This window comes from Cupressus sempervirens, chromosome 9 (assembly GCF_028749045.1).
Source record: "Cupressus sempervirens isolate cs-2001-9-10 chromosome 9, ASM2874904v1, whole genome shotgun sequence".
Taxonomy (NCBI): Eukaryota; Viridiplantae; Streptophyta; class Pinopsida; order Cupressales; family Cupressaceae; genus Cupressus; species Cupressus sempervirens.
In genome coordinates, this window is record NC_143126.1 from 296,934,827 (window position 1) to 296,947,441 (window position 12,615).

Genomic DNA, 12,615 nt, shown 5'->3' on the forward strand with positions numbered 1-12,615 from the left:
ACTAAAATTTTGGATAAACTTTCGGTAGAATGTTTCCAATCCATGAAAGCTTTGTACTCCCATTATATAGGAAGGACTGGGCCATTCTAGGATTGCTCTCACCTTTTCTAGATCCATCTGAACACCAGCTTGAGAAATGACAAAGACTAGAAAGGTCAAACTAGTTTACATGAACCTACACTTCTTCAAGTCTAAAAAGAGCTTCTCCTTCCTTAAGACACTCAAGATGATCCTTAGATGTTGTAAGAGGTCTTCCTTGCTTCTACTATAGATCAGAATATCATCAAAGTAAACTACAACAAACTTACCAATGTAAGGTCGCAGCATTGTATTCATCAACCAATTGAATGTGCTAGGTGCGTTCAAAAGCCCAAAAGGCATAACCATCCATTTGTTCAAACCATCTATTGTCTTAAATGTTGTCTTCCATTCATCTCCCTCTCGAATGCAAATTTGGTGGTAGCCATTTTGAAGATCAATCTTGCTGAAGTACTTAGCCCCCACTAATTCATCCATCATGTCCTCTATCCGAGGAATAGGAAACTAGTACTTAATGGTAATCTTATTGATTTCTTTGCTATCAATGCACATCCTCCATGTACCATCCTTCTTTGGAGCCAACAATCTGGGTATTGCACATGGACTCGTGCTTTCCCTGACCATACCCTTTTGCATCAATTTTGTCACTTGTTTATTCAACTCTACATGTTGTGTTGGATTTAACTGATAGGTTGCTTGGTTACGCAAAGTTTCTCTAGGAATAAGATCAAGATGATGTTGAATATCTCTTTTGGGTGGGAGACCATTAGGTAGTTCCTCAGGAGCAACATCAACAAACTCCTCCAGAACCTTCATTGCCTCAGGTGGCACCACATTTTTTTGTTCTTCTCCTCTTTTTAATACTATGCATAACAACAACCTGTTACTTTCATTTCCTTGACAACTTCTCTTGTAGACAACAGGGTTTCATTCTTCTTTTCATCCTTAAGAGGCAATAAAACCACTTTAGATCAATCCTTCCAAAATGTGTAAGTATTTTTCTCCCTATCATGCATGACCTTCTTATCATACTGCCATGGTCTTCTCAACAACATATGGCAAGCATCCATAAGGATTACATCACACCATATCTCATCCTTATAAAAATTTCCTATGGTAAATATGACTAAACATCTTTTATCGACTATTGCTTCATTTCCTTTCTTAAACCATGCAATATGATAAGGGCAAGGGTGCTTCTCACATTGTAAATTTAATTTCTCTACCATTTCTCTAGACACCATATTCCCACAACCACCCCCATCAACAATAACTTGACATACCTTTCCACCAGAAGTGCATCTAGTTTTAAAAATGTTGGTCCAGAGCCACAAATCCTCAGAAGTCTTTGTAGGAACTTCATCTTTTTTTGGGATGATCATTGATCTCCTCATCATGAGAGTTTCTCCCACATATGGTGAGACTTCTTGATCCTCCTCTTTTGGCTAAGCCAGGTTCACTCTAGGCTATCTTCCTTGATTCATTTCTAGCATTTTATAATTTGAGCATTCAAAGTCTCTATGTCCTTCTTCTCCACATCTAAAATAGGGAAAGGGCCTCTATTGTGTTTCCCATCCTCTTTCACTACCATAACCTCATCCTTTCTGAAATCCCCTTCCTCTTTCCTATTTTGCGAGATCTTATCTAGAGTCCATATTTCTTTCGAATCCTTGGGAAGATTATCCTTGGTCGTAGTTAGAACCTCCTCGAAACAATGTTGAGGGACCCCTTCTTCCTCCTCTATTCCTTTGATTGTACTACCAATTTTTCTTTTCTTCAACCTTTAGAGCTAATTGGTAGGTTTCCTCCATTACTATTAACACGATGCATGCTCAATTCATCTTGGATAGAAAATTTAAGGCCATGCATATATCTAGTAGCCACTTGCTCATCATCTTCCTGATGCTATATTCTCATGGATAACTTATAGAATTCATTTATGTACTCTTGTACATAAGAAAAATTTTTCTTCAAATTCTAGAACTTACAAAACAAGGTTTATGAGTAGTCTAACGGTAAGAACTTTTCTCGAAGCTTTTTCTCCATCTTGCTCGACATTTTGATCTTTTCCTTTTGTTTTCTAGTTTGTTCCTTTTGGAGGTCATCTCAACATATCATTGCATGTCCCTTTAATTTTGTGCAGGCAAACTTTATCTTCTTTCCTTCTACCATAGGCTTCTATTCAAAAAATTTACCCATCTCATTTAGCCAATCTATCAACTCATCTATCTTAAGACTACCAGCATAGTTTGAGACTTTGATCTCGATCCCTTCATTTATCCCTTCTAAAGCCCGAAGCACTCTATCTTCATAGCTCAACTTTCCAAGGCTTCTTCTTCATTTTCTTCATTTTCTTCATTTTGATTAACACCTCTTCGATTTCCCTCTTCATCTAATTTGTCCTCTCCTTGTGCTATTGGTATTCCTTGATTATCCATTCTCTCATTTGGTCATTCAATCTGCCTCTACATATCCAACATAAATATTTGCATTGGAGTGACACCTCCTCTTCCTCTTCCTCGTCTAGCCATCTTCTCACTCTGATACCAAATGGTGTAGCCCAAACCCCTTTCAAAATAATACTCGAAAAAATAATAATATAACACAAATTTTCAAAACAACAAATTCTTCATTCAACTTCTCCAACTCTATTCTACCTTACAATGAAAGAAAACACCTACTTATTACAATTCTAAAAATTACAATATTTGGTAGATTTTTGGAAAAATAGAATTTTCCATTTTTGGTAATTTCCAAAATCCATCCTATGAATCCTAATTTTTCCCAAGAATTTCAGAGATCAAGATGAAATTTCAGGCTCCCAAAAAAATGTTGAAATGGCCACCTATCGAGCTAAGCTCGATTGATAATCCAAATAACTCCTCTACACGTGACTGCCTATAAAATTTCAGCCAAAACCCATATCTGAGTCAAAAGTCATGCTCCCATAAGTTGATACAACACACAATAGACATAAATGATGTATTTCCTAAAGTCATTAACTAATTAGTGCAAGAAGCATATGTAGAATCATAAAATAGGCTATGAAAATACTCATCAAAACATTTTGCCATAAAATGTGTAACTTAGTTGGACAAATAAAAGCTTGGCACCACTAGATCCCCCAACACAAAACTCACTACTTGAGGCTACCAAGATTTGAATTCTTTAAGATCTGGAGATCAAAATGAAATATTTTATCTCATCTAAGGGATACATGAGAGGTATCTTTGTGCAACACATCTCACGTACCCTACATTGATGGATATGGTGTTTTGGAAACTAAAACAAATGTTTTTAATAAGTTCATCCCTTTGGAAGGTTATGCTCATCTAGATTATTTACTTTTTAAGGGTGTTCCTCATCCTATAAAGATTTCACTCTATAGAGCTCATGGGTACTACTAGAGAACCCCAACCTAGTATAATTCCATATGTTACTTATAGTTTTCACCAATAATAAATCTTTTACAGTAATGTATCAGAAGAGCTTGGACTTAGCTCATTACATATTTCAAGTTTCTCTTACACCCATTGTCTATGAAGATGATGGGAGAGGATATCCTTACTTCCATAATTGAGTTATGTATAAAGTACATATCATACAAAACCCACAAACCACTTTTCTAATATAAATAAGGCACTAAAATATATATTGCATATTATATTTTATGCCCAAAATAAAGTTGTGGTTAGTCCAATAATAGCCCATTTTTCTTAAGAGGAACCTACAAAGTAGCTTATTAGGATTTAAGATGGTCCTTCTACAACATAGAACTACAGAGTAAACTTAGCTTCTAAACAAAAAAAGGAACCCATAAGTAGATTAGTCTAAAATTAAAATTAAAAATATGTAAGTTAAACAACTATACTAGGATCTTGATTAAGAATGATAGATGCACCAAATATAATATTAAATACATAGAAAAATATCATTTATATATGCATAGAAGATTATTACAAATTAAATGTAGGAAAAAACTAAACATAAGAGCATAAATAAATGATAAATGCATAGTTTTAAAAGATACATGTGTAGAATCAAGAGATCATCATAAAAATAGAAAATGAAGAATATTATCTTGTGTTTATGGGGAAAATGGAAGCACTCAATAATAAGTATAATAGGTGTATCAAATAAGACTTATAATTTTTAAACATTCAAATTAAAGAGAAAGAAGGGCTTCCAAACATAACTCTCAATATAACCCAAGTTAGATTAGTAAAGCCCAAACAAAGAAAGGGATGCCAATACTAAACCTAAATTATATCAAGGAAGTATGCAAGAAAGTAACCTTTCATTCAATGCAAATCAATAAATAAGGTGTGCAATGTAAATGGGAAATTGAATCAATTAATTTAATGAAAAGTGTATTTGATAGATCTAGGTGCTAAATTAAAATACATAAATAGGTCTATGCTAAAATGTAAGACAATTGTTGAAAGAGTTATCTTAAATGTATGCAAGAAGACACCTTTTCACTCCAAAAAATCATGGATCTAAACTTGTGGCTGAAACTCTAAGTGTGAATCTACAATCACAATAGAAAACCTAGAAAACCCTATTTTTCTCAAACCTCTAGTAACATGTCAACTTGGAGTTAACTAAAGTGTCCAAATTCTTACTATAATATGGGTATTTTCTTGGGACACAATATAAAAGTTGAACCAAATTCTTTGGAAGGGTGACCTCAATAAATAATTTTTCACATCTGCAATCACAATTTGAATATACTGCTCCTACACATAGTTAAACTTGGTTTTCTTGGTTTGATGAGGGCTTTCCTTGGTCAAGCCCTATATTGAGGATTAAGCCTTGAAATTGAGATGTAAAACATGAAAGGGATTAATACAATATAAATATTCACCTTATTTGATGAAATCCTTGTCAATAAGGATTTGACAATGCTTGTATGTTGTCAATGTTGAATTTGCAATGAAGGATGCTAGAAATATCTACAAATGCAATGGATCTAAAAAACCCACATCATGGAGCTGTGGATGTATATGTATATCAATGAAGAAGATGATGAATGCCACAATGTAGATCTCCTCCCTTGATGGAAAAAAATTGGTATATCTTGAAGAAGAAATGTGAACACAAAAGATCTTTGAATCTTGAATGCCTTGAATAATTGATGAAAACCTATTTGCTTGAATGCCTTAAAATGATTGGATGTAAAGTGGATGTCCTTAGATGTCTAGTGATGTAAAAATGAGGTGCCTAGGCTTCCTTTTATACTACTTTTCAAGTGCAAAAACAAAGAAAATCTATGAGGTCAAATTATTTTCAAATTTACAACTCCGAGACAAAACTAACCCCAAGACTAAATATCCTTTCCTGGGGAATAGACCAACCCAAGTCAATCTATTATGGAAAAATTTGATTTGAGTCAACCTATTCCAAGGTTATACCAAGAAGAGGTAACCCTGAGGTCTTAGAAGCTGCATTGATGGAAAAAAAGAAGTGGGATTGAATGAGAATGAGTTGATTGAGCATGAATCCATCCATAGTATATAAGGTCAGCTAAAAATAGGAGCTAAAAGGTCTTAAATGGTGGGTTCTTCTATTTTAAGATAGTACATCTTGAATTTGTAAAAAACATTAGTCCTTTTTATGGATGTGCAAGAACAAATAAGATGACCATACTACATGAATGGATGTGCTAATACAAATTAGAACACCTTCTACACACCAAAAACTCAAATAACTTGTTAAATTTGTGGTTGGCCCTCATGGTGGATACAAAAAATGTATAAAATTAGAACATGTAAGACAAAATTTAACCAATGTACCACTAAATAGCTTTAATTTATATCATCTTCTAAGAATACACTCAATAGAATATGAAAAAGAAAATAATATAAACTAATACATTTTTACTCACTCTTTGTAGTTTGATTCCATTATTTTCCCTTACCTTGATTTATTAGGTTGTTGATGAGCTCTTAGAAATTCAAACTAGTTTCCCAAGATGACTTTAAAGTTTGGAATAATGGTATTTATGCATCTTAAAATGATTAAAACTATGATGCAAGATGAATTGCTAATTGATTACGAAGATTCCAAATGGCCTACAGGTGTGATTCTCCTAAATAGTAATATTATGATCATTGTTAAATTGTTTGCAAAGATCTCAAAATTCTAAAATCACTAGTATGTTAAATCCCACAATATGTTAATTAGCTTCAAATAAAGGGCCAATAGCTACTTTTATAGGATTTTGGAACCCATAATCATATGTGGAAAGATCTAATGGTTGAGATTAAAATATGCAAAGATTAAAGGTTGATATTTAATTGGTTCAAGGGGTTGAGAAAGAATGGAAAATAGTTGGATTGTGACAAAGAGAATAGAGGGAATGTTCCTACTATGATGATAAGGTGGAGTGTCATGTCAAAAGGAGAGACACTTGTCTCTCTGTTACTCTTAAGAGGAAGGAGGAAATATCTCTTCCATCATAATAAGTTTCCATGTGAGTCACCATTGACTAAGCAAGGAGGAGAGACAAGCCACAATTTTGTAGGAAAGGTGGCATCTAGATAAAGTCCCATGAGACTAAGTCTCCTTAGGCCACATAGTTATTTGCACCCTTTAGGAATAGGGATACATGGTTGAGGATAAATGGGATAATTTATAATTTCCTTAGCCTAAGGTGAGATGACATATGAGGTGGAATAGGAAGCCCCGGTGATGTAATGAGAGTGTAATTAGGTCGTTTTGAGAAAATCACTTAATAATGGTAAAATAGTGGACTTACATATAGAGGAGTAAGTGAATTATCTAAATAAATTAAGTACTTAACAATAGTATAAAAGGTTATTACATTACATAATAAATATTTAATTCATTCCTCAAGGTAATTATTGGTGTATACAATTATAATTGATGGTTATTTATTTGATTTTTCTCTTCCTTGTTACAAAATTGTCAAGAAAACAAAATAATATGAGCAATAGTTCTTCATTGTTTATTTGATAATGCATTGTCATCTTAACATATAAATTGATGTGCAACCTCATTCAAAAACAACAATATTAATCAATGTAATTTAATATATGTTAAACAACCAAATTTATTGTTTTATCATGTAATGTAAAGTTAAAATTGTTTTTTTCATATAAAAAGAAAAAATTATTTATCAATAACAACTATTATACATCAATTATTAAAGACTAGCATGCTTTGACTTCATAATAGTTCAATCAATATTTGTTAATCATTTAACTAGTGACTGTCTATTATATCCTATGAGAAGTAGCTAATAACTATTTGTCGCTCATTTTATAAAGAAATTTAATTTAGTTTTCTATAATAATCTAATAATATGTTGTTCATTTTAGGTTAGAGAAAACAATATTCACATATGATATATAAATTTAAAAATGCCCAAGCATATTTCCACTAGATACCATTAACACAAAAAAAATTTACCTGAATTTAGGAAGATACATGTACCTACTTGATAAATGGCTATAACATTATATTACCAATGAAAATATTTAATAAAATCAATAGATTATTATTATGTAACATCAAAATAAATAAAGTTTAACATCAAATTAATAAATTATCTACATTAAATATTTATTTATTTATATGTAAGTTTACAATCTCACTTTCTCTATTACTATATTTTGTAATTAGATACTCTCACATATATTTCTTTGGCCTCACTAATTAATTCTCTAATTCAATTTACAAATATTGTGCATATCATCACAAAAAAATTCATAATAACATATTATAAATTTGTCTTTATTTTACAAGCTTTATTTCTATCCAACACACAACAACAACAAAAAAAAATGACTACCTTAAACTAAATTATTAAAGTCCACAAACAAACATACTTGTCACTATTAACATAGAAAATGGAGAGGAGAAAAGGAGGTTAGGGTGGTTATAGGTTTCTTAAAGAAACGACAAGGATGAGAATGGAGATGGAGACTCATCTACCTAATATTTATTTTCTTTGCTCAAGGGTTATCATGTTGGTTTTGGGTTTGGCAAATTCTTTAAGTTCATTTTTAATGTCAAATTTGTGTTGTTAGCTATGATAGATATTTGTTTCCTTGTGTTCTCTAGTGGTTTCACAAATGGTGGGTTTCTAGCAATGTTTTCACCATTGTCTCTATTGAGACCTTTTTAATTTGGTTCTAGTGTGTTGAGCCCTATTTAGTGTATCATGTTGATGCAGGGGAAGTCGGGGTTATAGATCCTATGAGAGATAAGGACTTAGTTGGAGATGATCATAGGGTCTTCAATGAAGGGGTAATACAATACCATGTGTGTTCATACCGGGGGTTTAAAATTGGCAAAAAGGGGGGCATTATGTTGCCTAGATAGGGGGGAGGGACACAAGGTGGGCATTGGAGGGGGTGGTAAAAAAGGACTTTAGAGCAATGTTTTTTGTAAAATTGGGGGATTATTTAGTATGTCATGAACACACATGCTACAATTCAATTTTGTTAATTGAAGCCCATTTGAAGATGATATATTCCTTGTCATTTTGGATGTCTTTCTCTTGAGACCCCTATTTCCTTTGCTTGTGCCTATTGGATCAGAAGGTAGATTTGGTGCCAACCTATTTTTTGGTTGGCAAGCTAGGAGATTTGTTCCTCCACTATGCTTCACTTGTTTGTATGTCCTACCAAGCGAGGTTTTTTTGGTCAAAGATAGGAGTTTTTTTTTGTTCATTTAAAGCAAATGGGAGATGGTATGATTTTTGATATTTTATTTTATCTCTCCTTTCTTGTGTAGTTGTTGTATATTCCTCTATTGTGTCAAAGAGTGTTCTTGTTTTGTCCATGAGCTACATGGAGCTAAAAGGTTGTGGTTCAATTTAGCTAAGGTTGTTAGCTTGATATTTTTCTTTCAAGGTTTTTGGGTGCCTCCCAAAACTAGTTGTTGTTGAGAATGGTATGTGGGTTATGGGTTTTTTCATAAAGATCACTAAATTTTGATGATCCTCTTTGTCTGATGCTCATCATTTTTGTCAGGCAACCACAACTTGTTTTCTAAGGTCTGAAGATCTTTATGGGCCTATTTTCTATGTCTTTTGTGTGATGGGTTTGTTCCATAGGTGCTTATTCTATTGTATATTCCCTTCCTTAATTAGCTATTCCTACTACGATGGAATCCTCTTCTCTCAAGGGGAGGTGCTTGCCAAGGAGGGGTCTCTCTAGTGGGAGGATCTAGCTAGTTAATGTGGATTATTTTTGGGTTTATTCTTCATACATAAGAATGTTTTAGGAGTCTTTCTTTTATCTATTCTCGAATTGTATGGTAATGAGCATATTGAGGTTGTTCTAAATAAGTTGATTGTTAGTTATCCTCTCCAAAATTTAGTTTTTTTGTTGGCCCTCTTCATGTCCATGAACTCATTGATTCACATTGGTTATTATCTTGTAAAAATTTTAAGGTCCAAAAGGTAGTAGTTCTTATGAGTCTATGGCCTCTTTCCCTGACTAAGATTGTCTTAGTTCAAGGGGGTCTGAATAGTTATAGGTCACAGGAAGCCTTTCAAAACCTATTGTTAGCCTTCGTATTCTTCGGTTGTTTATTTTCTAGTCCTAGGACTTTTAATCGATTGAAGGTGTAAGGTTATTTCTAAAACTCTTATGTTCTTCACATGTAATTTCTTGGTGAGGTTGAAATGTTGTGTCTCGCCAATTGGTTTCTCTAATCAAAAGTTTTTTTGTAAGGATCTTCCCTTCTCTTTTTTAGTGGTCTCATGACTTGTGAGTTCCTCCCCTTTTTTGTGTATTTTTATATACTAAGACTAAATAGAACACATGTCAATATTCCATTTATAAAATTATTTGTATTTCACAATTTTTATTTGAATCCAAAACACAAAGCAAAATTCTTAACATGACAAAACATAACCAATCTACTAAGACAACAAAATAGAATACTTGATAATATCCCATCTATAAAATTATTTTTATCTCACAATCCTTATTTAGACCCAAAACACAAATAACAACAAAACAAAATACCTTAAAATGAACAAACATGCTTTTCACTCATCAATGCATTAAGGCAACAAAAGAGGGGATATGGTAATGTCCCTCTATACAAGTATAGACAGCAAAGTAGTTTCTTAATAGACACACAATCCCACTAGTAATATAACACGTTCGTGACAGTCAAAGGTTTAACATGACCTCGTGTGCCATGTCTCTTACTACTTAATTATTAAAAAGAGACAAAGCCCAGAGGTCGTAGACAAACATTGTCCCATCCTCACATTCACAAAAGGAATTTGTGACTTGGAGAGAGCTTTCTAGGGATTCCATGCTCATACAACAATGTCTAGGAGAATGTAAAGCGTACCCACAAATGTCCCTCACGTTCTCTTCACTCAATCCCTCCCAAACATGCTCTCCACATTCTACCAACACCAAATCTCTCCCTTGAGACCCTTCACTTGTCTCTGGATTGTTTGAACTTGTGAGATTCTTAGAAATCTTTTCCTCCTCCTCTGTGGAATTCTCAGTTTGTATGAGCTTCACTTCAGTCCTCTCATGAAACTGGATAGCCCTCAAAGGCTTGTGGGTGTTGGGATCGATTCCTTTGCCATGGAGTTTCTTGCTCAAACGAGTGTTCCAATAGTTCTTCACCTCATTGTCTGTCCTGCCCGGTACCCTTTTTGCAATCAGTGACCATCTGCAATGTAGAACATATCATCTATATCCTAATTCAAAATATGAACAACTAGGATACACTATTTTTTTTTCTTGCTAATAGTTTGGATCATATTTTATGATCTATAATTAAGACTAACGATTGTTATTTCTGAATTTGTTATCAATAACTTAGATCAAATTTCATGATCTATTATTAAGATGAACTATTGAATCATAGATCATGAAATATGTTCCAAAATGCTAATAAAAAATGTTAAAGAATACCCAACAACAATATCAACAATATCATGTTCATGACTTCAAAGTGAATCTTTATGTTCTCCTAATGAGCGAAAATACCTGTTCCCCAGTAGTTTATGAAGTCTTATAATAAGCTCTTCTTCATCCTCAGAAATGTGGCCTCGCTTCACATCAGGACGAAGATAATTTATCCACCTCAATCTACAACTCTTGGGACATCTTAGCAGCCCTGCAAAAGACCACTTAATGCCTTTCAGACTATATGGGCTAACATTTTGTTCTTTCAAGTAGTGCTTATCATTTATAGACCTGTGGGATTCTCCTCTCTTTCACGATGGATTTGTGTGTGTTTCCATCAATACAAAAACATACACATTTAATTTGAAAAGAAAAACAAATTCCTGAATGTGATTGGGATGTTGATAAAGAAAACATACTCTAAAAGCAATATTTCCATTAAATTAGAGAAATTTAGTTCTTTCAAATTGGTATGATGGTCCTCTTCTGAAAGTGGCATGATGGCAAGAATTGAAATGTTATACAATAATATACACAGTTGGTTCCAGCAGTACACTAAATCTCACAGTTTATTTCTAAAAGTAAACCAGATCACTGATATATATATAATTGATTCCTTTAACAAAAATAGAAACATATACATATATACATAATTCTCTTTCATTTTTTGTGCTCTTTTTCATTCTGATAATGGAAAGTGTAATCTAAAACATTGAAACTAAAACTTATGTACACAATCAAATTTAGAAGCATGAACAACTAAATATAAACAATTGATTCCTTCAACAAAATAGATTGCACAAAATATGGACACCAAAACATACACGGGTGATTCAAAACAAAACAACCTTTAGATTAAATTATCAGTGTCTTCTTTCTTGAAAAAAAACTACAAATCAAAGAGCAAGTTACCTGTCCTTTGAGGTATTGCACACCATCTCCCTTCTCCATGATGAACTATGTAATTTTTCAGCAGATGATCTTCATGGGGAGTCCAAGGCCCTTTGTGACGCTCTTGCAGCTTTGAACCAGATCTCATATTCCTCTCTTCCTATAAAACCTTCAAATGACCTCCCTCCTGCCCTTGATCCTACAACAATGACACTTCATCTGAATAAATAGAGAGCTAAACAAGAGTTGTCATTCCTGCATGTGGGGTATCATCCATATTGGACAATAAAAACAATAAATAATGAGAAATGAAAGAATGTTAGAAGACAGAGTTTAGGTGCCCATTTAAGTGATCTGATAGACTCATTGACTCCCCTTAAATGGAGTATTCTCCATAGATTTCACGTGAAGATGGGACAAGGAAAAGGTGTGGGAATGGGCGTAGTGTACTACTGGTCTAGTATTTCACGTGCCTCCTTTCTCCAAAAGTTTTTGTGTGTCAGATGTCACTTTGTTGGGATTCTCTGCTAAGCTAAAACCAATAGGTTGATAATATCTATATAGCTATCACACTTGACGCAATTCAATTTTTATTCATAGGGTAAGACAATTTAATGAAGTTGTTTTATGAAAATGTCTCGTAGTCAAGTTAGGAACCAATCATTCTTTCATGATGGTAGTATCATAATCATCTATCACTATTTTACAAGCTCTTCTTTGACTCAGTTGGGTCAATTTTCTTGGGCAGATCCCGGGATGGATAATTGCTATA

General features: G+C 33.3%; 1 protein-coding gene across 1 annotated transcript; it reads right to left on the minus strand.

Annotated features, from left to right (window-relative positions):
* Positions 1-10,185: 10,185 nt before the first annotated feature.
* On the minus strand, positions 10,186-12,089 carry LOC149538580 (transcription factor MYB8-like). Its single transcript, XM_089802864.1, has 3 exons — positions 11,865-12,089; positions 11,034-11,163; positions 10,186-10,713 (listed from the first exon to the last, which is right to left on the minus strand). Exons 1-3 carry the CDS (start codon positions 11,989-11,991, stop codon positions 10,236-10,238), a joined length of 735 nt encoding a protein of 244 aa, XP_089658990.1. The 5' UTR covers positions 11,992-12,089; the 3' UTR covers positions 10,186-10,235.
* Between the last annotated feature and the right edge of the window lie 526 nt (positions 12,090-12,615).